This window comes from Hoplias malabaricus, chromosome 15, assembly GCF_029633855.1.
Source record: "Hoplias malabaricus isolate fHopMal1 chromosome 15, fHopMal1.hap1, whole genome shotgun sequence".
Taxonomy (NCBI): Eukaryota; Metazoa; Chordata; class Actinopteri; order Characiformes; family Erythrinidae; genus Hoplias; species Hoplias malabaricus.
Window position 1 is genome coordinate 17625357 of NC_089814.1, and position 27097 is coordinate 17652453.

The 27097-nt window shown below is 40.1% G+C and overlaps 1 protein-coding gene across 9 annotated transcripts; it reads right to left on the reverse strand.

The window, feature by feature from the left end:
* Positions 1-9597: 9597 nt before the first annotated feature.
* On the reverse strand, positions 9598-26769 carry rasgrp2 (RAS guanyl releasing protein 2 (calcium and DAG-regulated)). 9 transcript variants are annotated; one of them, XM_066646450.1, is made up of 21 exons: positions 26709-26769; positions 26477-26553; positions 26127-26235; positions 25898-26014; positions 24711-24792; positions 24337-24497; positions 22865-22967; positions 22540-22596; positions 21251-21382; positions 20631-20772; positions 19726-19899; positions 19368-19484; positions 17604-17885; positions 16391-16471; positions 16004-16111; positions 15803-15918; positions 15111-15252; positions 14056-14092; positions 13720-13878; positions 11715-11777; positions 9598-10225 (listed from the first exon to the last, which is right to left on the reverse strand). In XM_066646450.1, exons 6-20 carry the CDS (start codon positions 24404-24406, stop codon positions 11719-11721), a joined length of 1779 nt encoding a protein of 592 aa, XP_066502547.1. In that variant the 5' UTR covers positions 24407-24497; positions 24711-24792; positions 25898-26014; positions 26127-26235; positions 26477-26553; positions 26709-26769; the 3' UTR covers positions 9598-10225; positions 11715-11718. The 9 variants fall into 9 exon arrangements, with proteins under 9 accessions (XP_066502547.1, XP_066502542.1, XP_066502549.1 ...); XM_066646445.1 differs by having other exon boundaries at positions 26116-26235; XM_066646452.1 differs by lacking the exon at positions 24711-24792.
* Between the last annotated feature and the right edge of the window lie 328 nt (positions 26770-27097).

The following is a 27097-nucleotide window of genomic DNA, read 5'->3' on the forward strand; positions in this document are numbered from 1 at the left end:
AAACAACTCTGAGTTACAAATGGGTTTCTGTGGTAACTCAAACAGCGAATAAAAACTTACGGACAAGTTAAACTTTAGCCACTTACAAATAACTGTCATAAATTTTTTTCCCCTCAGACACACGCTTTAAATATAAGGGGCTTAGAACTGTGTTTCCTAAAAACAGTAGATGTTCACTTTAACATAGTGTTAGTGTTTCGTAAGTTTATGTAACTCTAAGTTTTCAGATGTGATAATGCAAGTGTACTATTGATATATACAAAAACTAAAATGACAAATAAACTGGGTTAAACTGTACTTAAAGGTGCACTGGGTGATTTTATTTCATTTTCTAATTTTATAACAGATTCACAGTAAAAAATAAAAAAGGAAAGAGTTATATAGCCATACCATCAAAACTTGTTTAACAATTGCCTGATAAAAACTCACTGTTTGAAAAAAAAGTACACTCTGGGTTGGAATGGCTGCCTTTGTTGTTGTGGTTTCCCTGCTTGGCCACTGGAGGTCACTTAGGCTAAGTCCATAATGTGCCCGTCAGGATTTGGGATACGTGACATCTCAACGTTTAGCTCAACTACAATGGATTTATATCAGAGATAAGGGAAAAACTTTAGTGGTTTGTTTTCACAGCAACTTTGCAGAAAGTAGTTATAAATAAGAAAAAACATTTTTTATTGTGAAATACAGTGAAGTGAACATTTAAAAAATGGAATGTTGCACTGTGTCTTGTCTTTAGGACTTTTCCTTTATTTGTTTCTGAATGTTTCGTTATACACTTCCATTAAAAAAAAACATCATACACAGTCTGACCTTAAGATCATTGTCGTACCTTAATGATGAAATATGTACCTTTTTTTTCTAACACTGTTCAAATACACATATGAATATTATACTTTTATTATCATTCAGTATTACATTTCCATTAGAAGGTCATTACTTTCTCCATTGCCGTCAGCTCCGACTTCAAATGTGACGGCTTGACACTTTTATAGTCAGTGGTTGAGCACAGCTTTGGAGATAGAGTGAGAGGGAGGAGGAGGGGAAGGGCCACATTTTGTGCCTCTTATCGGCAGGCTATAATTACTGCTATTAATTAACAGTCCTGTAGAGATTGGGCAGAGGCTGATCGCTGTGACAGTAGCCATCCCCCCACAGGCAGAAGCAGCAGCTTGTGATAGCGGTGGTGCACAGAGGTCAGCTCCAAAGTTAAGGCAGCCTTAAAAGCCGCACTAAACGTCCTCTCCTTCTGCGGTGTCAGACTGACGCACAGTGCAATATTGCTTCTAAAAGGCCTGAGCAGGTGACGGTGAATGACAGTAAATGCACCCCTGAGGTTCCTCTGGCACCTTCCCCCTCACCTCTTGCTGCTCTCCGAGGCTGTCAATCACAGTGGGTCACTGCCGGGCCCGTCAGCCGTCACAGCTTTATGCTAATGCCGCCCCTGATCTGTGGCGTGACATTTAGCCACGCTATTTACAGCTGCTCGGCTTATGAAGCCAACTACTGCTGGAGTGCATGTGCCAGGGATACGTGTGTGCGTGTGTGTGCGTGTGTGTGTCAGGGTAATGAGACGTGTAGGGACGCTTCCTGTTTAATTGTGTGTGTGCGATTTTGTGTGCGACAGCTAAGGAAAAATGCTGCCATTGTCTGTAACAAATGCTAGATTGTCTTTACCTCTTACAACCACTAGCTGCTGTTAGCTCCTAGCTTGTTCTTAGCATCTCCAGAACTGTATTATTGGCAAACTCACTATATTCTTAATAAACATCTTAAATTAGGTTCTATCCACCTAAAATGTATTCTGTGAATTTTACACCTGTCCTAGCTTGTATTAGCTTGCTTATGTGATGGTGCCTGAAGCATTGGGGTGGCACGGTGGTGCTGTTACACAGCTCCAGGGTCCTGGGGTTGTGGGTTCGAGCCCCACTCTGGGTGATTGTCTGTAAGGAGTTGTGAGGTGTGTTCTCCCTGTTGCCACTTGGGTTTCCCAGCCTTGTGCCCAATGATTCCGGGTAGGTTCCTAACCCACCGCCACCCTGAACTGGATAAGCAGTTACAGACAATGAATGAATGAATTCATTTAAATCCTTTCTGATCCATAATAGGGAGAACTACTCTGAGCTCACCACTGTAGAAAGTGGACTATGTAACTTTTGGAGGGAGGCAGGAATGATCCCTGCACCAGTTAAACTGTGTGACCAAAAGTAAGTATACACTCCTAATTTTGTATTTCAGGCCTTTCAGAAAGATACATTGCTAACAGGTTGCAACAACTGCCTCTACCGCCTCCGCAGATACAGCAGCTCCAGACGACAATTCCCAGGAGTCCCCAAGAGCATGCGTTTTGGTTTGCTTTCATGTTTGGTCTCTGGTTTTGATCTTTGGACTGTCTCATACTCTGTTGTGGATCTTACATCAATTATTTGCCTGACTCTTACATTCGACTGCTTTTCTTCACAAAAGCTGACACAGGTATAAAATCAGACATATTACCATGACAAATGCCACTACACTGGACCATACAAAGAGCTCAAGACTTACTAGATCTGTCAATGTCAACTGTAAAGGAGATTTTTGTGAAACAGAAGCAGCTACATCCTTAGCCTTCTATGAACTTTGCAATACCAAGTGTCGGTTGGGGTGGTGTAAAATATGTCACCAATGGACCCTGGTACAGTGTTGCCCTATGGACTGATGAATCATGCTTCAGTATTTGGCAGTGTGGGTTTGACAGATGCTACCAGGAGAATGCTACCTAACCGAATGCATAATGCCAGATGTAAAGTTTGGATACTTGGTTAATGGTCTTTGGCATTTGTTTCAGCTTTTGGGATAGAACTCATAGGCCTTTAGAAAGGTATGATTATTAGTACAATATGGCATTAGTGGTGTAACCGACAGTTTAGACATTGCAATGATCTCAACATGGTGGCAAAAGTTTGGAGAAGATCCTTACCACCTTTCGCATGACTGCACCCCTGAAAAACAAAGCAAAGACACAGTTTATGAGTGTAATGAGAAAGAACTCACTGCCCTGCACATGGCCCTGACCTCAATCCCACTGAAAACCTTTGGGATGAAAGGGAATGTTGACTGCAAGCCAGGCCGTCATATCCAACATTAGTGCCTGTCTTTGCAAATGCTCTTTTGGCTGCATGAGCACAAATTCCTACAAGCATGCTCCAAAATTATGTGGAAAGCCTTTCCCAGAAGAACACAGGTTCTTTTAGTGGCAAAGAAAGGGGGGGGGGGGGGGGGGGCAAATATAATACACATAGTTTTGAAATGGGATTCAAGAAGCTCGGGTAGGTGCGAGGAACATACATTTGGGTCATGTAAGACACTTTCTTGCATTCTGGACTCATGAAAACATCCAAACTAAGCTTAAAGTTTATTTAAAACTCATTAAGACCTATGTAAATAAATGAAAACCTTTGGTTTGTCATACAATGTCATACATTCATGTGGTTTTTACACTGAAAAATGAAATTGGATCTTGGGGTGTATTTCAGTGAAAAGAGTAAATGGAATCCAGCAGAAGAATATTAAGATACGATCAGGACATGAAACGCATGATGATCCAAGTTGTAAACAGCTTAGTTCAGGTAGCCTTAACCTCGCACTATTTCCTGGCTCCACCACGGTCTTGAATGTGTCTCTGCAGACACACTTTAGACTGCTTTTAGAAGTGTTTTGTGTAGGTTGTAAGCCAAGCAAACGAACAAACCAGAGTCTGTCTCTCTGAGCTTACCTGCACCAGTGCCCAGCAGGCTTCTCCCTTTAACGATCATCTCTTAATCCCCTTTTACACGCCTCCTTCCTTTCATTAGGCCTGAGCAGCTTAGGACAAATAACTGCCATTTACCCCACCCACTGCACTCCATACAGACTTCTTCCCTCAGGGAGAGTTTCCTCACCATTAAACCTCCAAGGCCTTTATAGTGAGAAGTGACAGTACACATACTTACACACACACATGCACAACTCATTGTATATCTTTCAGCATGTGTGGTTATCTGCAATAGACTGACCCCCTGTCCTATGTGTGACCAGTCCCAGAACAGGATGACATTGTTACAGAAAATCAATGAATGAACAAATGTGTAGTTATGCATCAGTTATAACATCTTATATAGTTTATGACCCTCTCAAATGCCACAAAATCAACTCTGACCCATTGAGGCCTAAATACATAAGATCTGTGTTGTCCTGTGGTTCCTGGCACCAAGACATTAAGAGAAGATCCTTTAAATCCTGTAAATTGCTTCTGTGGGTTTCCCAGTACACCCCAGAGATGCCTGATTGGATTGAGATCTGGGGAATTTGGAGAAAGTCAGAATATTAAACTGATTACGATGTTCCTCAACATTCTGGGCCCTATGCAAAAGCAGTGCCCGTGGAGCCCCCTGTCAACCACCAAACCCCTTTACATCATTTCTTTTTCTTTTCTGAAACCGGATTTAGCTTTCCTGGGCATCATCCTCCATAGCACGGATGCAATGTGCACTGCCGCTTCTGCAAAACAAACACTAAGTTAAAAAGCCAGGTGAAGGAGGACTAAACCATGTTATGCAAAGGGTGTGGTTCCAGACTCCTCAATGGTCCTCACCCCACTTTGCCACCTCTATATGAAAGGCAAGTGAAACGAAAATAATTTAAAAACAAGGACAACAAATTTATCAAAATATACAGAGAATATGGGACTCCTAACAACAGTGCAAGGCCTTGTAAATTACCCAAACAATCAATATCAGATAAACAGGACTTGAAGCTTTCATCTGTGAAAGATAAGAGAAAATCAATCCCCACTCCACTATTTCAGATCTAAAAAATCCACAGGTATTTGCCAGTCCTGCGACTGTGAGAAGACAACTCAGCACTATGTGTGACACCCGTAGCACTCGAGAACCCACTAATGAAAAAGAAAAAGGAAAAAATTTACTAAACAAACAACAGCTGACTAGAAAAACTAAATAATGCAGAAATTCAGCTGGATTTTGAAGATTTTGCCAGAAAATATAGTAAATATTGGTACTCGTTATTTGCCTGGATTTCCTGCATATAATGTATAATATAATACACCTGGAAACAAAAGGATGGATAAAAAGGTCACCTCATCCTGGCAATTTTGCTGGTAGATTCCACATGTTCATTTTTTATTTACTACATCACCAAGTTATGTCTTTAAAATGTCCCAAAACACACTGATACACACTCAAAATCTCACTTTAGACATAAACACTTTGCTTACACTGTGTAACCCTCCCTGGCTGAATCCTCTCCAGCTTCAGCTTCATTTAATTACTCCCTTATTACTTTCCTGTGTCCTGCTAGTCCATTGGACCTGACTGGATTCCATGCAAGTGGATTCCACTCAATTGCCCGGGTTAATGGGGAGGACAGGACAAAGCACTGAACGCTCTCTCTGAGGTGGCTCTGCTAAAAGTCTCTGGCATCTGGGAAGAGTGTGTGTGTGGGAGGGGGGCTCTGTGGTCAGTGCACTGAAGAACCACCCACTGAGCGAGAAGGATACACACACAAGCGACCTCCATCACAGCCGGTAATGTGGCCTGAATTGAATGGAAGCCTCATATCAGCCGCAAGGTCTCACGGCCATTGGCCACATTTGTCTCCAGCAGAACACTTTCAATTTGTGTGAGGGGAAGGATATAAACAAAGGCATTAACTTGAGCCCAGAATGGGAGAGTGAGACGAAGTGAACAGCTGGGGAAGACGAGGATGAGACTGAGGGGGTTTAGAGGCATGCTATCAAAAATATATATATATACTAAATTGTCACTGGGGTGGTCCCTTCAAGCAGCTTTAGTTAGGAAACAAAATAGCACTATTTTCCATTGCAGTTATATTTAACAGAGCAATAGCTTACTTTTACCACCAATCTATTTCAAAGTGATCATTTACTTACTTTCTTACTTATTTGCATTTCTACTGCACTTTATAGACCCACAAAGAGTTATACATTCTTTGGAATATTAGGACCTCGCCTCCACCACGACCAATGTGCAGCATCTATGACAGCAATGGCCACCAATCAGCACCAATGTATGCTCACCAGACATGAGCTATTTTAGAGAGACAGGCCAGAGCAAGGGAGAAAATACACCCTGGACAGGTTGCCAGTCTAAACACCGACCAATTTGAATCGTGGGATGAAACTGGAGCATCTGGAGGACACCCATAAAGACTTGGGGAGGGCTCAATAAAAGTGGTGATCCAAGTCCCTGGACATATATGTGGTAATGACATAGGTGCATTTTTTTCCAGCATGCCACTCATTGTTTTTATTTGAAATATAAGACATGCATAGAGTGGGCTCCAACATGGGTTTGTAATAGCTATAGCACAGAATAAATACATGTGTCAGTATATGTATAGAAGAACGTGGACAATGAGCAACAGCTTATTTAAGTTACATTTTGTCCATATGTCATTTCTTAACAACAACCATTTTGTTTTAAAATGTCAGGTGACAAATAAGCGGCTTCCACCTGAGAAAAATAGTTTTAAAAAGCATTTGAGGTCCACAACTGGACTGTAAGGCCACTGTTGCACCTTTGAAGGTACAGTTTTATTGCTTATTTCTGCACAGGATTTTTTTTCTGGACAGAGCCTGGGCAGTTGAAAAGAGGAAAAAATACAAATGCAAAGATTAGGGAACAAAATAGTGAAGTGGTGTGAGCAGATAAGCCAGGAGACTGAGACAGAGGGAGAGGGAGAGAGAGGAAATAGGAGAGAGGGTGTAGAGGGTATGAGAAGATCCAATCTCCAGTGCTGTCAGTCAGAGGCGGTATGTTTATTGGCCCTCGCCTGCTCTTCGCTGGGCCTCACACAGCCATTACACATGCAGAGCGCTGCGTGGAGCGTCAGCCGCATTGATCGTGTGCCAGCACTCCGCCGGCTGGACGACGGAAAGCACTGGACGCTTTCCATCCAGCAGCCTCACCTTGTCTTCAAAGCGGCTCGCCATCAAAAGCCAAGCATCGCCAGTGATTATGAGCTGTAGTGATTACGACTTTGTTCTGTAAGGGGCGGCTCCATTTAATTTGTGCAAGCTCAGGCCCGAAAGTGGTGAAAGGGGATTCGGAGTTTCTGTCTGAAAACTTGCTATGCTATGCATTTTATTCAAGGGCTGCAGAAAGACCTCGTGGATCTATGTATTTTTCACGTGGGCCTGGGTGTTGCTCAGACCTGGACCTAGAGATCTACCACATTATACATTTTTTCTCCAACCTGAATCTAAGGAACTGTGTTTTCTTCTCCCTCAATAGCCACAGTTGAAGTGTCCTTGAGCAAGGACCCTAACTGCTCCCCTGGCAGTCAACTTCTCAGGGAGCGTGCTACAAAGTGCTTGTGGATAAGCCGTTACAGACAATGAATGAATGAATGAATGAATGTGTGTGTCTGTTTTACCCGAGGGGATTAATAAAGTGACACTTCTTTTTCTACTAACCTCATCCGTTGATCTCAGAACATCATCAGATTCTTTGTTTAATTTGCAGTTTATCTTTCTATAATCAGCAAGGACTTTCTGACTGTTACAGACCCTTTCAGACTCAGTGTTAAGTATCACAATGGAATTTATTTCAGACCTGAAGCAAGAGTGAAGCTTGACATTCTCCTGATTGTTTTTCATGGGCTGCCAGGTGTTGTAGGTTTAATTTTTTTTCCCCCACTGATTTTCTTTCCAGTTTACCCTTCCTCATCTCACAGTCTCCTCAGAAATATTCTCCTGAATAATAAATAACCTCAATCAAGTATAAAAAGCCTTCTCTCACTTGATGTATTTATATCATCTATCTGCTGGGATGGTTTCCGAAAACGTAATGGTTGGCGGTTTTTACACGTATATTTTCAACCACTGACCTGGGAAAACACCATCATATGCAGAGCACATTTATTTGGCAGCAAAGCAATCTTGAGGAGTGTTCTGTGGAAGGTAGGCAGTCACCACAGAAGAATGTTTGACTGACTTCAGCCAAGGCTACCGACTCTCAAAGCCCACGCCTCGTCGAATGCAGACCCAAAGAACGTTGTGTTCAGACAGGTAAGCAGTTCCAAAAGTGCTGGATTTCATAATCAGCTGAAATCATAAGGGAAGCCAGAAGAACATTCGGGTCCTTCTCTTGGTTGACTGCACAAGCACTGCTCTCTTAGGATTACATATTATCGCCTGTTGCACTGCATTATGGACTTCTTCCAACCGGCACCACTTCCAAAGCCAAAAGGAGCATCGTTTCTTGTGTAACCATATACTATATGGCTTGATGCTTATATTAGGATACACTTAGTATATGCCCAGTCAGCACTCCAGCATTCATCTACACAAGCATACCCTAACAAGTGTGTCTGAGCTGCATACGCTTAGAGCTGCACCGAATAGTTCCCCAGGGTAGCCACCAATGAATGTTAATTCCACTCCGCTGCTAGCAAGAAGATGTTCTTGATAAAGTATGATTGCATGCGTGTTTGCATGTGTGTGTATATATGTGTGTGTGTGTAGTGGCACATTTTTCCAGTCTATCCTCCAAGGCCCTGAGGGCTATCAGCCACCACTGCATTTCCTAGTGGTCGACCACCTTCCCATCACACATTAGTAAAATGGACCATAACGCCTGCCTCTTTCACTCGCCTGTAATTAACGAGTTGATTATTCAAATGAAGCGGTAGATGGGTCCCCTCAAGCATACTGATACCTAAACACGCATTCGCTCTGAAAAGAAAGAATAGGCTCATCCCCAACACACGCGGCACGCAGTCTTTCACAAGGTTAATTATAATGGAGCGGTTCTGAATTGGGAAGAACTATCGGCAGGGCTCGAGGCCTCTTGTGAGATGCACGCACCATCCCAGAGCTCTCCCGAGGATTCGCTTCTCTGCTTTCCCTTTTATCCCCTCCATAAATAGGAAACATTATCGATATTGTACCCCGCGCAGTCGCATTGCATCAGCTCACTTGTCCAAAAAGGCAAGATGGGAGATGGGAAATAATTCCCCAGCTCCTAACGGCTGTGAAAACAGTCTTTATAAAAGGCAGGCAAATGACATGAAACATGTGCAACATACAGGAGCAGAAAGGCATCCCTAATAGAAGCCCAGAGGCAGTTAAACGGTGCACAAAAGGCGTCTTCAGAGTCATACGGAGGCCTGTAGTTATGTGAACAGCAGGGCGGATTGCACTCCCACCATGAGCAGGCTTTTACCCTGGTGTTAAAGCTTTTTCACAAATCACTGTGGAAATCTCAGCGGGCACAAGTGTCTGCATGTAATTGATGTTTCTGAGTTAAAACATAAAAACCTGTGTGATTACCTACTGATCACAGGCCATTTCAGAACATGGAACCATTTTTCAAACACAGTCCAAAGTTTGAGAAAGTAATCCTCCTTATGCAGGTTATTTTACGCCATTTCCCAATTTTTGTTTGCATCTCTGCTGCACAGCAGTCATCTGCAAGCAGCAGCAAAGCAGAGAGTGACAGCAGAGTTTAAGGACTTGCTTGATCCTGCCTATTCATTTCCCAAAAGGGTCATGCTGGGAGAATGAAGCACATGACAGCTTTACCTCTTTGTGACAAAAAGAATAAAGTCAAAAGACTACTGTTAACACTCCTTTCAATGTATTGAGATATACAAAGCACAGCAATTCACATGTACATCGTGATTATGCCCAAGCATGTACAAAGACTTGGAGTAGACACAAATCAATCTGTAGCCACAGCTCCCCCTACTGGCACAGAATATACGAGCTTTCAAAAAATGACCACAGTACAATTATGCCTGTAAGACATGTCATTCCTGTGACCTTGTATCTACAGATCCCCTGCTTAAACTGTGCCTAATGTGAATTAAGTTAGGAATAAAATGTACAATTCCTGATGAGGGAACTTTTTTTTTCTCCCAGAAACGCACCTTCCAGCTTATATAGAATCACAATTACATTTCACTGAACACAAAAAAGAAAAACAAAGAAAGAAAAAAGAAATATAAGGAAAGAAAAACAATCAATTGTGTTTAATTTTTAATTAGCATTAGGCTAAAAACTTTAAAGTAGTGAGAGCTTTCTTTATGTACTTCTTTTAGGAGGAGCTGTGATATTCATCATGGGAAGGATCCAAAGTATGAATCAAATCTACACTTCACAGATGCACACAGTTTTGGGAATCAATGAGGATCCTTCATTCTGTCGATCAACTCGCAGACTCTGCTCCTATGGAGAAAAAAGTTATTTAAATATTAAAAGCTATTGCTTGGATAACTAAAATATATAAGTGTAGAGCTAGGTGATATAGTGTAGATTTTTAGGACATAGATTACAGCTAGTTTTGAACTGAGTCTCAGTGGTGACTCCTCATTGGAAATCATTTTTAGTCTAGGCCACTTTTAAATTTGATGTACTAATAGCATTTTTTTTTTTTCAAACCACTGCCTTTCTGAAAGAGAAGGCTTTGTGTCAATCAATGACTGCAGGGCAAGACTTGGAATTTGATTCTCAGAATTTGATTATGTAATAGAAAAATATGGATCAAAATGGAAAAAAAGGGGTTTAAGGCAGGTTTAGGCAATGAATTTCTTGATTTATACTTCCATTCATGCAAGAATAAAACTTAGAACCTAGTCGCCCAGGGAAAGACTTTTCATGAAATATTTGTTATTTGTGTTTAGTTATTGTCATTTTTTTTCCATGTTGTTTTGCGAATGTGGATGGTGTTTCTGTGCAGCCAAGTTATATATATTTCCTGTATGTCCATTTTACGTTGGTGATCCCAGGTGTTTTGTGTGTGTTAAGTATGTACTGGGTAGAGCAAAGGCTTTTGGTAGTTTGCCAAGTTCTAAGTGCTGTGTTGTTCTTGTTTCTATTTCGATGTCATTAACACCACAAGAGTTAAATATGTACATGACACTGAAGTAAGTCAGTCTTGTTGTAGTTAAAAAATATATTTAATATCTTTAGCAAATCATGCTCAATAAAACTGTCTCATAATATCTCCTCAGTTCTGAGATTTGTCACACAGCACCGGGTACTGGGGGTTGTAGGTTTAAGCTCTGCTCTGGGTCACTGGCTATTAGGAGTGTTTTTCCAGTGTACATGTGGGTTTCCTCTGGGTACTCCGGTTTCCTTCCACGTTGGTGGATGGATTGGCTACTCAAAAGTGTCCATAGGGAGTATGTGTGTGTGTGTTGCCCTGTGAAGGACTGGCTCCCCCTCCAGGGTGTGTTCCTGCCTTGAGCCCAGTGATTCCGAGTAGGCTCCGGACCCACCGCGACCCTGAACTGGATAAGGGTTACAGACAATTAATTAACTTTCAAATAGATTTAATTGTTTCTCAGTTCATGTATTAATTTAATTATTCATTCATTCATTGTCTGTAACCACTTAATCATGTCAGGGTCACAGTGGGGCCTAACCAGAATCACTGGACACAAAGAGGGGACACAACCCTGAAGGGGATTTATTTAAAGATTTATTTATGATTTATTTATTTATTTACCACATTAGGAACCTTCTAGTCCTCCATAACTGTAAACTTTCTTGATGTAATGCATTAAAAGTAGAACAAATCAACAAAATATGCATCAAAGCAGATTTAATATATTCACTACAAAGTCTGGTTTCAATACATTTGCATAACAGTATAAAACTAGCAGATCTGCAATATTGCATGGAGCCTTATGTGCTATTTCCCATTGCTTCTTACCTTATCAAAGGCGTTCATCAAACACCTCATCGTCTCCGCACTCTTTTGTCTCTTCTATGATGACTTGAGGAAAGAGTAAATAACTTGGATTCAGAAACTTAAAATGGCTGTATATCACATATCTTTAAAATTATAATTAACATGCCAATCAGTCTCAGGCAAACTAAGGCTAAACCTTCCTTAAAGCAAACCTGCGGTGTCAGGAACTTGCTCTAAATCATAATGCTTAGTCTGACACAGTCCTGAGTCTCTGGAGAGGGATGCATTTATTACTCTCTTAAAATGGGAAATCTGGAACATGCATCTATGTTAAACATCGCATTACTAAGTCAGACCCTAATAAGACCCTAGTTGTGTATTATGTACAGGGGTTGGCACACTGAAGCATATTCTATCAGCTTGTAAAGTTAGTTTGTCACAGGGTCAGTATACATAGAGACATAATTAGGTGCTCAGGGTTTTAGCATGTTTGTTGGAAAGCAAGCGGCTACAGGTTAATGCATTGACAAATGGCTGTAGTAATAAAATAGTTAGCTTTGTGCGTGAGGGGGGATGTTTTTGTGAACGTGTGCAGGCTACAAATATTGGTAGAAGGGGTGAAGCACAAGACTGGAAATAGCTGGTGGACGTAGGAAAAAAGCTGCAGGTCCCAGGGTGTACACTGAGGCCAGACATGGTGCTCTACTCTGAAAGTAAACAGAGAGTTTATTCCATAGAGTTAACAGTTCCATTGGATGATGCAGTAGATGAAGCATTGGAAGCAAAGAAGCTGAAGTATGCAGACTTGTAAGACCAGTGGACATAGGTGTTAGGGTATTTGTGGCCAAGTTGTTCTGCATCAGGGGCCGGAAACTAAGAGCAGCTGTGAAGGAGTTATCAGAAACAGCTGAAAGGTCTAGTCAGTGGTTGTAGATAAGAAGAGCACAGATTACTTGGGGAAATGCACTGTAGAGGTGCTATTGGGATTGTTGGTGATGTAGCACTTAGTGCCACCGGTTCCGTGTGTATTTTGAGCATGCGTTAACGGTGCCAGTGGGGTTAGGTACAGCCTTAGTCACCAGGGAGGCCAGTGTAGATTTATGGTTGTTGATGGTAAAGGGTAAGGAAGGACTGTAAAGCTGGCTTGGATTGGGTCTGAGATGCCAGACTTCACAGTTGAGACTTCTGGAGGTGTTGTGGGCTTAATTCAGTGAAACACTGACAAGAGGAGGTGTCTACCTGATGACACCTGTAAAGAGCTAGTGATACAGTGGGTGGTTTGTGTAATCATGGACTGGGCTCAGTGAGTAACTGCAGTTGTTAAGGATAGCTGGTTGCTGATCGGATCATAAACGGCCACAGCAACCTTCGTTTTGGGGTGTAGGATTCAACAGGAATTTTGTGGCTGCAGGTAGGAAGAGAGTGGGGTGGTCCCTATGTGAAGCTCTAATGGATTGGTATAGGATATTTTACATCTTATCTTGAGAAACATTTTAATGGAACATCTAATAATAAATGAAGACATAATAATGTGAAGATCCCGGAGCTAAGTAGCAAGCTTTTCTAGCTGCTTAATAAATCAATCAGACTGAAAAAGACATTTAAGTGCTTGCAACAGTTTAGTTAAAAATACTGTGCATAAAGATAAATACTAATGCACTCAAAGACATTTCATTGTCCATATTATTGTATTAAGCATTCGTTTATCTGGAGGGGAAGCTTTCATCACTTATTTCTATACTCATCATCATTATCATCTTTTCCGCTTATCCATTTCAGGGTTGCGGTGTATTTCTATACTGTAGCAGTAATTTTATACATATGTCAGTTTATTACAAATTACATGTAGTCATTGGTATGCTTCTAAATTTTCATTTGCACTACGGAACTTTCTTTTGTTAGCATGATTGTTATGGATGTCACCAGGTAGCCTGTTCTTAAAGCTTGTCATACATAGTAACAATATGTGTGTATGTATGTTTGTGTGTGTGTGTGTGTGTGTGTGTGTGTGTGTGTTTGTGTGTACCTGTGCATTCGGGGCTGGTGTTTTTTCTAGTCGAAGGAGGACAACTGAGAGAACGGCTCAGCTGTGGAATGGGGCTGTCAAGGCTGACACTTTTTGCCCGTTTACGACACTCAATGGCCAAACGACTGCAGCAGTCTTTATGACAGCTAACTCCACAAACTGACATAAAGAGGGAGAGAGGGAGGGAGTAAGAGTGAGAGAGAGAGAGAGAGAGAGAGAGAGAGAGAGAGAGAGAGAGAGATGAAGAGGAGAAATGGCAAAATGGAAATGACTAATTTGCTGGTTCTGAATCACCTTATTTTAATCATCATTTAGAATAATTAAAATATAAAATACCTTTGCATTTATATATTTGCTTGTAAAATCCCCACATCTATAAGGAAGAGCACATATATCAGTTACAATACATTAATATCCCATGATATCATCATAGTGTATAATCTCTAATTGGCAGTTGGTAGAAGGTAATACATTTGGTGAGGCAGCCAATGACTACGATTGGCAGCTGCCACTGACCCTTAGCAGCAGTTACTACTCAACTGATGGCAGCAGCCACAGATAATGTGCGCCAGCTTCCGGTCAGCTGCCATTCATCAAGTTGCTGTAGAAACTGAACATAGGTGGCAGCTTTTCGTCAGTTGATGGTAGATGTTACTGACCACAAACAGCCCCTGTCAGTTTCATATTACTTTAATATTGACATAACTGCCGTACTTTCCTTAATATTAACACAATTTATCCCATAATAGGAGCAGCTGATGTTGTCCAACAGCTAATTATAAATGTTGGCAAATATGGAATTGCTCTGTTTTGCACATCCATAATGTGTTGTAATATTGTCTGTTTATTATTACAGAGTACTACAGCACCTCCTTCAAATATACATGCTACAAACATTTTAACTCAAGGTTTTGTTTGGGTTAAAAGCAGTGGCTGGGCTGTGGTTTGGTGGCTGTTAGAAGGAAGCGAGAGAATAGGAAGTGGTATAGTGTCCACACCCTTGCGCACCCTTCACCAACTCAGAACATAACATCCTACTTTCAGGCCCACCTTTCAACTCCAGAAAAAAAATAGTTTTTTCTCCTTCTTAAAGAAACAGCACGTCTTGTCAATTCACAAGAATTAAAAACCTGCTTCTGACTTAGACTCATAAAATAGCCTTAAAAAGAATAACCCATAGACTCAAGCTGTAACACGGACTATTGTTGACAAGTGTCAGATCTAGACAGCAATATAATTGATAAAAAATACTGTAATAATAATAAAGCTATTCAATATCAAATTGCTGTGTGTGTGTGTGTGTGTGTGTTCTTATATATAGTTACAGCCTTAAACGCACTTATAATGAACTGCTGAAAGAGAAGAGAGTTTCTGTAGGTGTCTATACTCACAATGCCTGAGCAGTGCTGGCAGACTTTGGGCTTGAAGCAGTTATTGGGTGTAAACGTGTGAACAAACCCCATCTTACAGTTCAGCAAGGAGCTGGCTTTGGTGAAGTACTGCACCATTTCCTCTCGGCTAATTCTGCCATCCCTTTGGGTGAAACACATGGTAAAAACAATAGCTGAACTGAACGGCAAAAAGTATGTTCCGAATCAGACCCCAGAATCAGAAAATGTTGCATCAAAACAGAACCCATGCTTCCTGAGTGCTATTACTCTAGCATAAAAAGTCTGACTCAGTTTGTTTTAATTTTAATTTCTTGGGATTTCATGGATGCAAGTTAATGGCTTAATGGAGATAATGGCTATGATAGTCAGGTATCAGAACACACAGTGCATCACAGCCTGCAGCTTACAGATCTGCATGCCTATGCTGAAAGCTTTTCTACGACACAAATGGATGAGACCTGGGCGAATGTGAACCTGTTGTTGTTAAATCAGTTTTCCTGTCTTAGACCACCTTTGCTAGGGACTAACCAGTGTATACCAGAAAGCCCCCAAAAGTCATTCTGATCCTTATGGCTGCTCATATTTCCTGCTGCCAACACATCTACTTCAAGAATGAATATGAATGTGAATAAATACATTGATGTGCATTAGCAATGAACCCATCAGAATACAAGGAATTTGACAGAACTCACTGGTTTTGGTCTAGGTCGTCAAATTTGGTCAGGTAAGGAAAGTTGTTTTGGATCGTCTCAAACTCCCTTTGGGAAATGTGTCCGTCTCCATCCGTGTCAAAGTTTTTGAACACAGACTGAAAAACAACATGTTGTCATGTGTTATATAAGAGGCATTTTTATTTGTACAAGGATAAATCTTAATGAATTAGAGTAACCTGCCTCCACCATCTTCTCAATGTGCTTGTTGATGATGACTGGATCAGCCTTGGGTTTGACTGAGGACGCCCACTGCTCTATTAGAGGGGACTGGGTCTTCAAGCTGGATGACTGAAAATCCCACCCAAAAACAATGGAACAGTCAGTATGGCACAGGGAAACATGGCACTGACGGATTTGTGTAAATGACTGCTGCCTGGAGACTGAAAAGCGTAATTGCAGGGTTGTAGTGCAAGTTCCCAGCTGCATGTCCAAGTAAGTGGATTATGCAATCAAAATCAACATATTAATCTGTCAAATTGTGTGATAAGTGGCTGTAATAGGCCGGATTCTGTCTCTAAGCTTTGATTGGTGCTTTGTTTGGCGCTGATGTCAGTGGGAGGGACTCACGGATAATCTCAGGCTGCGTGGTTCTCTCAGCAAAGAGAGTTGATAGATCTCTTCCTCTGTGTGGTACTGATCCAGAGACACCTAAAAATTCAAAATAAAATGTTACTGTCAGTAAATGTAAATTTAGGATGAAAAAAAGGATGGCAAATGTAACTAACTGGAGGATATTGATTAAGAATCAGAGTCAGACATTTATATTGTGATTGTGTTGTTTATGTTTAAACTATCCACTATAATGTCCATTTGATGCACTACACAACAGAAACTAATTGCAGGTGAATTTTTAATAGCAGCACTGAGTTGGCACAAACTATTTAAGGCAGAAATCATCATTGTTATTGGGTTAGATTAGTAGTAGCTAGTATTCTTGTCACAAAATTTGATTGATGCAGTTTTATTGAATACAACAGCTCTACTGACTACAAGAGATGGGCGTGGTTATTATACTAAATTATTTATCATCTTAGTAAGTGTATAGTTAATATTAAATGCAATTAATGAAAATAACATGAATAATTATGCTCTATGTGTAATGAAAAATGTAGCTGGTCAGAGAAAAATAAATACTGATGGATGACAGAGTCATATTATTTATCACTGTAGTAACATTCATAAATTAAAAATCAAGTACGTACCACCTCTTGTGCCAGATACAGGCAATAAACAAATGTTAAGACTTCCATGTTTTTGTGTTATTTAGTAAAATTAAATACTGTCTCATTGGAACCCTTATAACCCTATGGTAAAAAGCCCATCCTTGTGAGATACATCTGATAATTAGCAAAAGCTTTTCTATCTCAATCATTGTAAAACAGAGTCAAGCTGATGAACCTAGTCCATAGAGAAAAGCCTGCCAGGTTCCCCCACCCATTTGGCCATTGGTGAAACCAAAATAATTTTAGCCCATGTTTAATCATGGTACATCATTGTTCACCAGTGTGTTTTCATATACCACATGTTACATACTGCATTTGCAACTCAGATAATAAGAGATCAATCATAACTAGACATAGCTTCAATAATAAATTCTCATGTGGTAGTCCCTATACCTCTTTTTGAACATGAAATCACAAATAGCCCATCTCTGTGGAATACATATGATAATTAGCAAAATCATTCCAGAAGCAATCTTTGTGAAAAGAGCCGTTCTGATTAACCTGGCACCTAAAGAAAAGCCTATAAGTCTCCCCTACCCATTTGGCCCCAGACTCACTATGAGCAGGTTAAGGAGGTCCGGGTTGGCATCAATGTTGGGTGAGGTGCTCTGGACCAGTGCCAGCTCCTCGAGGATGGTGTACAGCTGCTGGGTCTTAGTCAGGTTGACTCTGCTCTTCTCTGGATCAGCCCAGTCTGGCAGGGCCACATGGACAGCGATCAGGTCTTTCAGGTGCACACCCAGGATTGGAAAACGGAAGCCTGTGCACTCAGAAAACTTCTGGCGGTAGCGGCTGTAATTACCACACGACGTGACCAGCTCCACCAGCCCATCGAACAGCTGATAATGAGATTCAAATCAATTCCTTTCAAAGCAATCAAAAAGGGCTTTTTAACCCAGAAATCTGGGTCCAGACCTTTAATGAGCAAGCTGATGGCAGCAAGAAGATACGCTGAATGGAAACATGACTCAGAGAGCCTATCCTCTTCAAAACAGTTTTATGATAAAAAAAGTTTATATAGAGGCACCTCAACAGAGCAGAGACCTTAGAGATAAACCAACCACCAGTATTAGATGGAAAAATAACTGCCTATCAATGTCAGAAAATGACTCTCAGAAATAAATCTTATAGATTAACTATTGATGTGTTGTGACAAGGGTTTCATGCAATCTTTGCAGATATAAAATTCATTAATTTTTAAACTGCTATATAAAAAGCACGTGTTGTAACAAAAACACACCAGAATCCAACAATCCAATACTCCTATTTCAGTTTTCAACAACTCTTTGTCTTCTCTCCCAAAACCAGACCCTCTCAGCACAAACTTTCCAAACATAATATATATTTATGTGCAAAAGACAGAACGTCTTTCCATGGTTTAAAATTAGATGTATGAGAATGTGTGTTTACACAAACAGTATTTCAGAGGCAGAGACCACACGGTCATTAATGCCTGATTTTGTGATAAATACAGTATATTAAACAGAGGAACTCAGAGGACAGATGAGATATATGAGTTAAACCAGAACCCAGTGATAGATATCTAGTCAAACTGATAACAGCAATAGCTATCAGCTTGCTATCAACAACTAATCTTGCAAATGCTTGCAACTGACTAATGAACATTGAATCCTTAAATATTTATTTTAAATGTGCTGACTAATCGCCAATTATCTTTGGCTGTTTGGGTCTAAGAAAGGTGAATTATTCTGATCAAAATATTGCTGGCCAGTTTTTAATGTTGATACATCACTGTTCACCAATGTATTCTCCATATATTGCAAGGCATATACTGAACATCGCAACATGCGGTTGTGTCATTAAATGGGATGCTCTAGTAGTCAGGAAAGCATGAGACAGGTGTACAACTCTTGGAAAAGACTGAATAGAAGCTGTCAAGGGCGTGGCAGTGAGGGACAGCCAATGTATAAAGCTGAGAGCCTGTCTCTCTTCGTGCAAAAAAAAAAATGAAGAAGATAAGGCAACATCTCCAGAATAGGCTTGCCAAGGGAGCTACTGCATTTGCTGATGAGATATCTGAGTGAATCTGCGATACTGATTCAGTAGACAGAACACCGTGTAAAAACAGTAATAGTTGCTGAAAATAACAGGACCATGTTCTTACTTCCATTTTCGTCATCCATAAAATGATTTCACATTGCAACATATTGCAAATTATGCATCCAACAGGGTTAATAATGGATTTACATCCATCTATTGCCACCATCATGTGCCAAATACAGAAACAGCAGGAGAAAATCTCTGCTCTGCATGTTTGTATCAGTAGTGGAGTTGTAAAGCTGTGAACTGACAACATTTACCTTCCGTGAATCACTGCCAATAAGAGCCTGGGTGTCTTTCAGTCTGGAGATAGAGCTGTTACTAAGACCCCCTACCACTGCCATCAGCGTGTTGAAGTTCTGCAGCTCCAGCAACTTCTAAAATGATAAACACAAGTACACTCAGATAAACAGGAAGCATATCTACATACAGAATGCCATGTCAGGACAGTATGACTTAGGGCAACCTTTGCGTAAACAGAATATAAACTGCAGATATAAATGAAAGCAGAAGAGGCATAAATAAAGGCAGAATAACATGCACAGAAAATATCTAGCGGAGGGAAGAGCTTTCTGATATAGGGAAAGGAAAGGAGTTTTAGACTGAGGGCAGACTGACCTGGGCTACTGTGATAAAGTCAGTAATGACAGTAGCTCTCTGCTGGGCTGTGGGCTTACTGAGCACCATCATCTGAATCCACTGGGAAACGCTGTTAAAGAGGGTGATGAAGCGCTCCAGAATGGGGTTATCTACAGTACCTCCATGCATTACAAAACTGTGGTAGTCCTGGAACTAGGGGTATACAAGCTTTAGTTGCAAACAGTGTATACAAGTATTTCAGCAGATTTATTTTTCTGAAATATTTGAAAGCAAGCACTTTTTCAAGTATTGATGCATTTTGAGGTTGGGTGCATTTTTATAGCAATTGCTCAGGGAAAAATCTAACTCCCACAGTTTTTTTTTCCATAGGTAAAATGCACTCAATCACTCAACACAGTTTGGCATCTGAACATTTGTAACTGAAGCTACAAGGCCAACAACTAGCATTGTACAAACTGCATGCCTAAGTAATCATACACTTGTCTCAACTTAGAATGAGTTAAATAATCTCAAACAGACTTTTTTATGTGGCTTCAGACACTGTATAACAAAATGTTATCCATAAAATGCATGACACCACACTGAATACCTTCAATTGCACTAGTGGGAGTAGCAATCTTACAGCTGTAATCACAATTTCAGCCTCAATAAAACTGTAAAACCATTGAACTAAAGCTGGATTCTCATATTTTCGATGCAGGGAGATTGATTTACATATTTTGAAAACACCAGCTTCACTTTTTAATGTGTCAATTTCAGAAATACTGGGCCAATACAATTGGTCAAAATGACATGGAATAAAACATTTTCGCATTATATCCCTTTTATACTGAAAAATGCTTATATTTCTACAGCTAACGCAACAATAACTGACTAAAAAAAGATGGCTAACCATCACTACATAGTGGCAGTCGGAGTCTCACCAGAATCTTGCAGAAAGACTTGTACTCCATGTAGGTGAGGTGTTCTGCTAGGGTTGAGGCATCCAGGTGGTCAAACAGGAGAGAGGTTTTACTCTTCTTCTGGACGGTGGAAGTCAGTTGCCTCTTCCATTCGTATGATGGACTATTGATGGGTGAGGAATACTTTGCACATTATTAAATGTATGAAATAATAACAAAGGTTAGAGGAAGTCATTCCTATCAGTATGTATTTGGGTTTACTTGGACAGTGAGACGCTGATTACTTGAAATATAATATATGATGGGTGGATTCTGACATATATGCACATAAGGTATATGGCATGTATGTTGTAATTTTTTTAATATAAATCAATCGGTATAAAGTAATAAAACGACAAGCATTTCTATATAAATAAAATGATCTTTTTTCATATATAACAGCTTTCCAATCTGCAGTGTCCCTATAATCGAAAATTCATCTGTTAAGCAGCAGCAGTAAATTTGATCTGCAGAACAGGCAGCATTTATGATATGCTCTTTATATTAGGACTATGTGTCTGTGCCTTTGTGGATCAGATAGAGGGGGTAAATGGAGCGGATGGCTGTTTTTCTGTGACTGCACTGTGCTCCTCCTGACTCACACACTGTCTATGTCTATGAGGAGACTTCGTCTCTCGTCCCCGTTCTGCTCCAGCAGCTCTTTCAGGCAGCGGATCTGCTCAGCAAGCTCTGGGTTCAGGTCAAACTCGGCCGGGAACTCGTCCATCCAGTACCTGCAGAGGGGTGGGGGTTGTGGGGTTGATGTGTGTTGGTGATGAGGGGGTGCAGGGGGAGACAGAGAGAGAGAGAGAGGGAGAGAGAGAGACTAGTAATGCATGAAATAGGTCTGCATGCTACACAAAAAGAATGAGCGCTTAGGGCTGTCTCACTTCAGCCATTTTCTGTGAGCTATGACTGTGTGTTGGTGGGTCAATCTCAAACTCCTATCAGCACAAATCGTACTTACAAGTAATGCATCAAAAAATTCCACCGTATCAAAGCTCTATTAATAATAAACAGGATTTAGATTATTTCTCTCTTCTCGAGATATTTCTACATAAATGAGTATTCAAGAAGAGTCTACTGCTATGTATATTTTAATAGCTGGGTTTATTGCTTCTCTAAGAAAGCCACCATTTCTGAGATATGAGGTTTTGTTATGTCAGTGATACTATAAACAATGTGCAAAAGTCTTGCCATGGAAATTATTTCAGAGGATGTGTCGGCAATCAAAAACACAATATTGGTTTATACAATAAAAATCGTTATGGTTGGTGTAGCACAGTGGGTAATAATATTACCCCCAGCTTAGCAGACAGGGGTTTGATGCCTTGCCCTGGCAAGCACACCAAGCTATATCAGCAAACGTGTCTGGGCAGGTCTTCCACCACTGCAGTCATTTACCTCTGTTACATGATCAATTGTTATAAACATTTGATGCATGCATTCATGTAAGTATTAACAGTTGGAATAAGTAAACAGTAAGTAAACAAAATGACAAAAGTACGAAACTTTTCAAATTTGTCTTTAGTAAACCTGGTGTCTTATTTATAAAATGTTTTACTTATCATTTTATAATGTTTATGTAGTGTTTTACATCATTTACTTGATGTACAATTCAAATAGTCAGTAAGTGATATGTGTACAATTCCTTAACAATGGGTTGCTGTTAATCATTATTTTACACTGACAACAAATCCAGGATGAAACTCTTGGTTTTCTTAATAAACAAGGCCCCTGATTTAATGAATTGTTTACAGGATTTTTTAATTTAACAAAGGATTATTAACAGACGTTGCTTTTAATTCTTGGATATAGTTTTGTTAACACCCTGACAGAAGTAAATGTCACAGTTTTGTAATTCTGCAACTACATTTTATCATCGACTTACTTGATGAGATGACAAATCTGAGACTGGCGGCTGGCAGTGCAGCTCTCCTGCTGAGACCTGTTATGTTGTTATGGTAAATAGTCAATTTTGTCTTTGCAGTTCAGTAGAAGGAATGTGTGGGATAGTGTCTGCTGCATTACCATATGATGCTGCCATCCATCTCTCGCACTGACAGCTCGGCACAAGATAAATTATGCTCAGTGTGGAACAGTTGACATTAAAGGGCAGTAAACTATACAGTAAACATCAAGTTAGTTATAGAATGTAATGGATGGAGATGGAGATCACACAGAAAATGGAACAACATAGACGTGCTGAAGGATACATGTGCAAGAGTGTCTTTGCCAGATCAGTGGAAGAAAGGTACCAAGGATGCATCATGAGGAACATTCGTACCAGAGAAGGGTCCTTAAGCTCCCCTTCATCATCTGAATGAGAGAGAGAGAAATATAGAAAAATGCTTTATACTCTCACTATATCTCAAAACCTATGTTGGTAGATATAGTATACACTGTAAACGACACCTCTTAATTGAATATAGTGCCACATAAAGGTGCTTGAATTAAAATTATTATTATTATTATTAGTAGTAGTAGTAGTAGTAGTAGTAGTAAAACATTATGTTAGACAGACTTTATTAAATTGGCAGACAACATTGCAGAACCACACCAAATATGTACCAAATATGCATATCTGCCAGGCTGCCTGATTGTTCTGTAAGATAAAGTGAGCTATTAACACAGGGACTGCCTCACTGCTGGTCATTAAAGTGCTGTATGCAATTCACCATTGACCCATGTGGCAAGAAATAACATGACACCAAAATAGCAAAACTTTGCAATGTTTAAGAAGAACAATAGTCGCAAAAGAACTCACTATCGAAAAACTATCGTGAAACTATCGGCCGACCAACACGCACCTGACCTGAATACTACAGAACACATTTTGGGAAACATTAAACCTGAAAGAAGCAGCGTGTAACTCCTCCACAAAAGAAGAGCTGACAAGAATCATCTGTGAAAAACGGCAGGATATCTCTCCACACATTTGTGCTACATTAAAATCAGCCATGCAAGATGTTTGCAGCTGTCATGAACAACAAAGGTGGGTATGTAAAATATTACAAAAACAAAGCAGTGAAACAAAGAAATCACACTAGTGAAGAGTGTACTGACTTTTGTTGCAGTTCCTTTCAACATGGGAACCCTTTATCACAGTCCACCCAGTATTTAATTCATTTATTTTCTTTTCACCACTTTCTTCTTTAAATAGCAAATTCCTCTGTAGAAATGGAATTTACTGCAGCATAATATAATTTTATGCCAGAACAGAAAACAATTTATACATTTAAATACAGTTAACATACATTTGATAATATGTGGTAGGGGACTGAAACACAGGCAAAGAGAGAAGGCAAAACGTGAGGCGGAATTCGTCACTGGACTGTTTCTTGATGTAAATGAATTTCAGTTAAAACTGCTCTGCCCACTGTGTTTCAGAATCTCAAAAACGCTTAGTTCCTGTTCCTGAACTGAAAGACAAAAAAGCTTGAAATCTAAGAGAAGAGTTACAAAAAAGAGAGCCCCTTTCAGTCAGTGTGGAGTCCCCAACACAGAGATGTGGGTAAAAATTGAGACAGAACGAAAGCACAAGCCAGAGACAGAGAGAGAGAGAGATTGGGGGATGAAAGAGAGAGAGAGAGAGAAAGAGAGAGAGACAGAGATGGAGGTAGACAGAGAGAATGCTGGGCAGTTGCCTGATCAGTAGGCTTACACGAGAGCGAGTGAGACTACTGACCAAAGGCTTTGATGCAGGCCTCCACCAGTTCATCCACGCTTGCTGACTGATCAAATGAAACGCTCGCCATCCTCCTCTCCTCTCCTCACTCCCTCTGCCCCCTTTTCCCCTTCACAATTCTCCACGGCTCACTTTGATCCCTTTTTGTCACTCTGCAAATACTATAAGGCAAAACCATGGAAGTCAAGGCAAACACTAGAAATAAAATTGAAGCACTAATATTTTGATATGAACATAAGCGTTATCTCTAGCTCTTATGCAAAAGCATAAAAGTTGAAAGCCTGTTCTCAGACAGTGGAAAAGATCTGTTATGCAAATATAAAATAATACATGCAGGAATAAAATTGTGACAAATAGGCTTGAAGTGTACTTACCTTCAGACTCTGACATCAACAGATGAAAGATGATTGTAGTTTTATTGTAAAGAAGGGAGAATTAATAGCTTCAAAAATGTCGCTGTGAAAGTGTGAGAGAATACGTTGTGACAGGCTCTGAAACTGAAGCTCATTAAGGGCAGGGGTTCACACACACTACAGCTGTGTTTTGCACTTGGTTTCCTGTCTGTTGTGAAATTGACAGCCATTGCATTTCCTGTTATTAACAGAAGAGTAGCAACTTTTCTGTCACGTTCTGAAAGTCCTCAGACCAGCTATAACCACACTAAGCAGAAGTATTACGATTTTCAAAACAACCTTGACTCTTATTTGTAACTTCATGTTAGACACAACATACATATTTACTGACTTATTAGTGAAAGTCGTATTCATGTGTACTGAGTACAGATCTGGGAAAACTCCCTCTAGAAAACACACTTATGATAAAGGGTTCTATACAGTAACAGAAATAGTTCTTTAACTTTTGAGAAAAGCAGCACATAAACATATTTAAGTTATGTAGAGAACCATATATAAAAGCATTTAGCCTATATCATTAACAACAATTATTTAACCTTACAGAACCCTTGAAAATAAAGTGTACATAAAGCCATATTACCCAGTGGACAGATCTATAAATAAATATTTTCGTGATTAAATGGCAAGTCCCCCTACTCTCATCAGTTAAACTCCTAAGAAACTCACTTCTGTTCATCAGAATTACATATTTATTTAATGCACAAATCTCTGCAATTGGTCCCCATTATCTTCACTCACTTGCGGTTTCAAAGCCCCACTCTGTCCAAGTTGACAGAACTGGATAATTCCTTAGGGTTATAGGGTTATACTGTAAATGTTCCTGTTTGAGGAAATGCCCCAACCATATTAACAGCTTATTTTGCTTATATTTACATGGTGAGCTCAATATATTTTAAATGTACTCATGCCTGCACCACACACACACACACATATATATATATATATATATATATATAAACAACTCATTAATAAGCCATTGTGATTTTGAGCATAATATTCTTGTTCAACATCCAATACTAGTAATAAGCCATTTTCCTCTCGGGAACTCTTTCTTCTTTCCTCATTATTCATAAATTTCTTCGGTGTTCACTGGGTATATTCTCATAGCACTGTGTAAACTGTTATGGCTGCAGAAACTATATTGGTACCTTCAGGTGAATGCAGGTAACCCATTAAGCCGGACTGTGTGTTCTGCTGGAGAACATGAGAAGAGCTGCCAGCTCCCTGTCCAAATGTTTGTAGTCAGTTACAGCCCCCTCTTGTGTCTGTGGAGAGAAATAATAATATTCAGCTTAGACCGGTAATAAAGAAATATATTATTAATTATCATAGTTGTGGGTGAATATTGTTCTAAAACGGGTGGTACTTTGACCCAACAGTTAGTATCGCCATCACACAGCTGCAATGTCCTCAGGTTTGGTCTGTGAGAAGTTTGGTGTGTTCTCCCCGTGTCTGCCTGGGTTGCCTCTGGGTGCTTTCTGGTTTCCTTCCAAAGTTCAAAAGCACAAGTTAAGAAAAAGGCACAGTTAGTGGTCCATTAGTGTGAGTTTGTAAGTATGTGTGAGTGAGCGATGCCCTAATGAACCCGCACCCTGCTGTATGTGCTCCTGCCTTGGGCCTTCCTGAACTACCATCCTGAACAACATCACAGAAAAAGAATGAATAAATGATTGAGGGAGTTAAGAATGCACTAGCCTGTTTCACAAGATTTACTGTGTGCAGTTTACCTTAACAAGTTTGTATAGCCACAGGTTGGACATCTCAATTTCCAAATAGTGATCTTGTGAATTAGTTAGAGTGACGACTAGGGGTGAAGCAGACCACAAACACGGGTTTCAAACAGACTTTCTGAGGCACAAAATGCACTTGTCCTGATAAATATTTACTTTACATTATGTTTACATTAACATACCAGCTAAAAATAGATAAATAAATAAAATTTAAAGGTTATTAAATTACGTAGGCCACTTTTAAAAAAGGGTCGTGTTTCATTGATATTTCTGCAAATGTTCAACGCCACCTGCTGGCCACTAACGGTCCACTGTAAAGTGTTGAGTTGGTGGGTAGTCTTATAGACTCCTAAGATATTTGAATCGTTATTTTTCAGTCGAATAACTCAATCTTATTATTTCTGGCTCAGTAACGCGTTTTACTACATGATATGTTGAATGTGTAAATATTAGCTCTTAATATAAATGATTTGACACATTTTTAATCGAAGCTAGTGTTACTGGCCCTGCTCGGTTTAGGCTAGCGGAGCTGTTGTGTGCTGCTGTAGTTATTAAAATAGGGTTTAGTGACATTTAATTGTGTTTGCATCCTGCAGTTATACTATATGCTACAGAGTA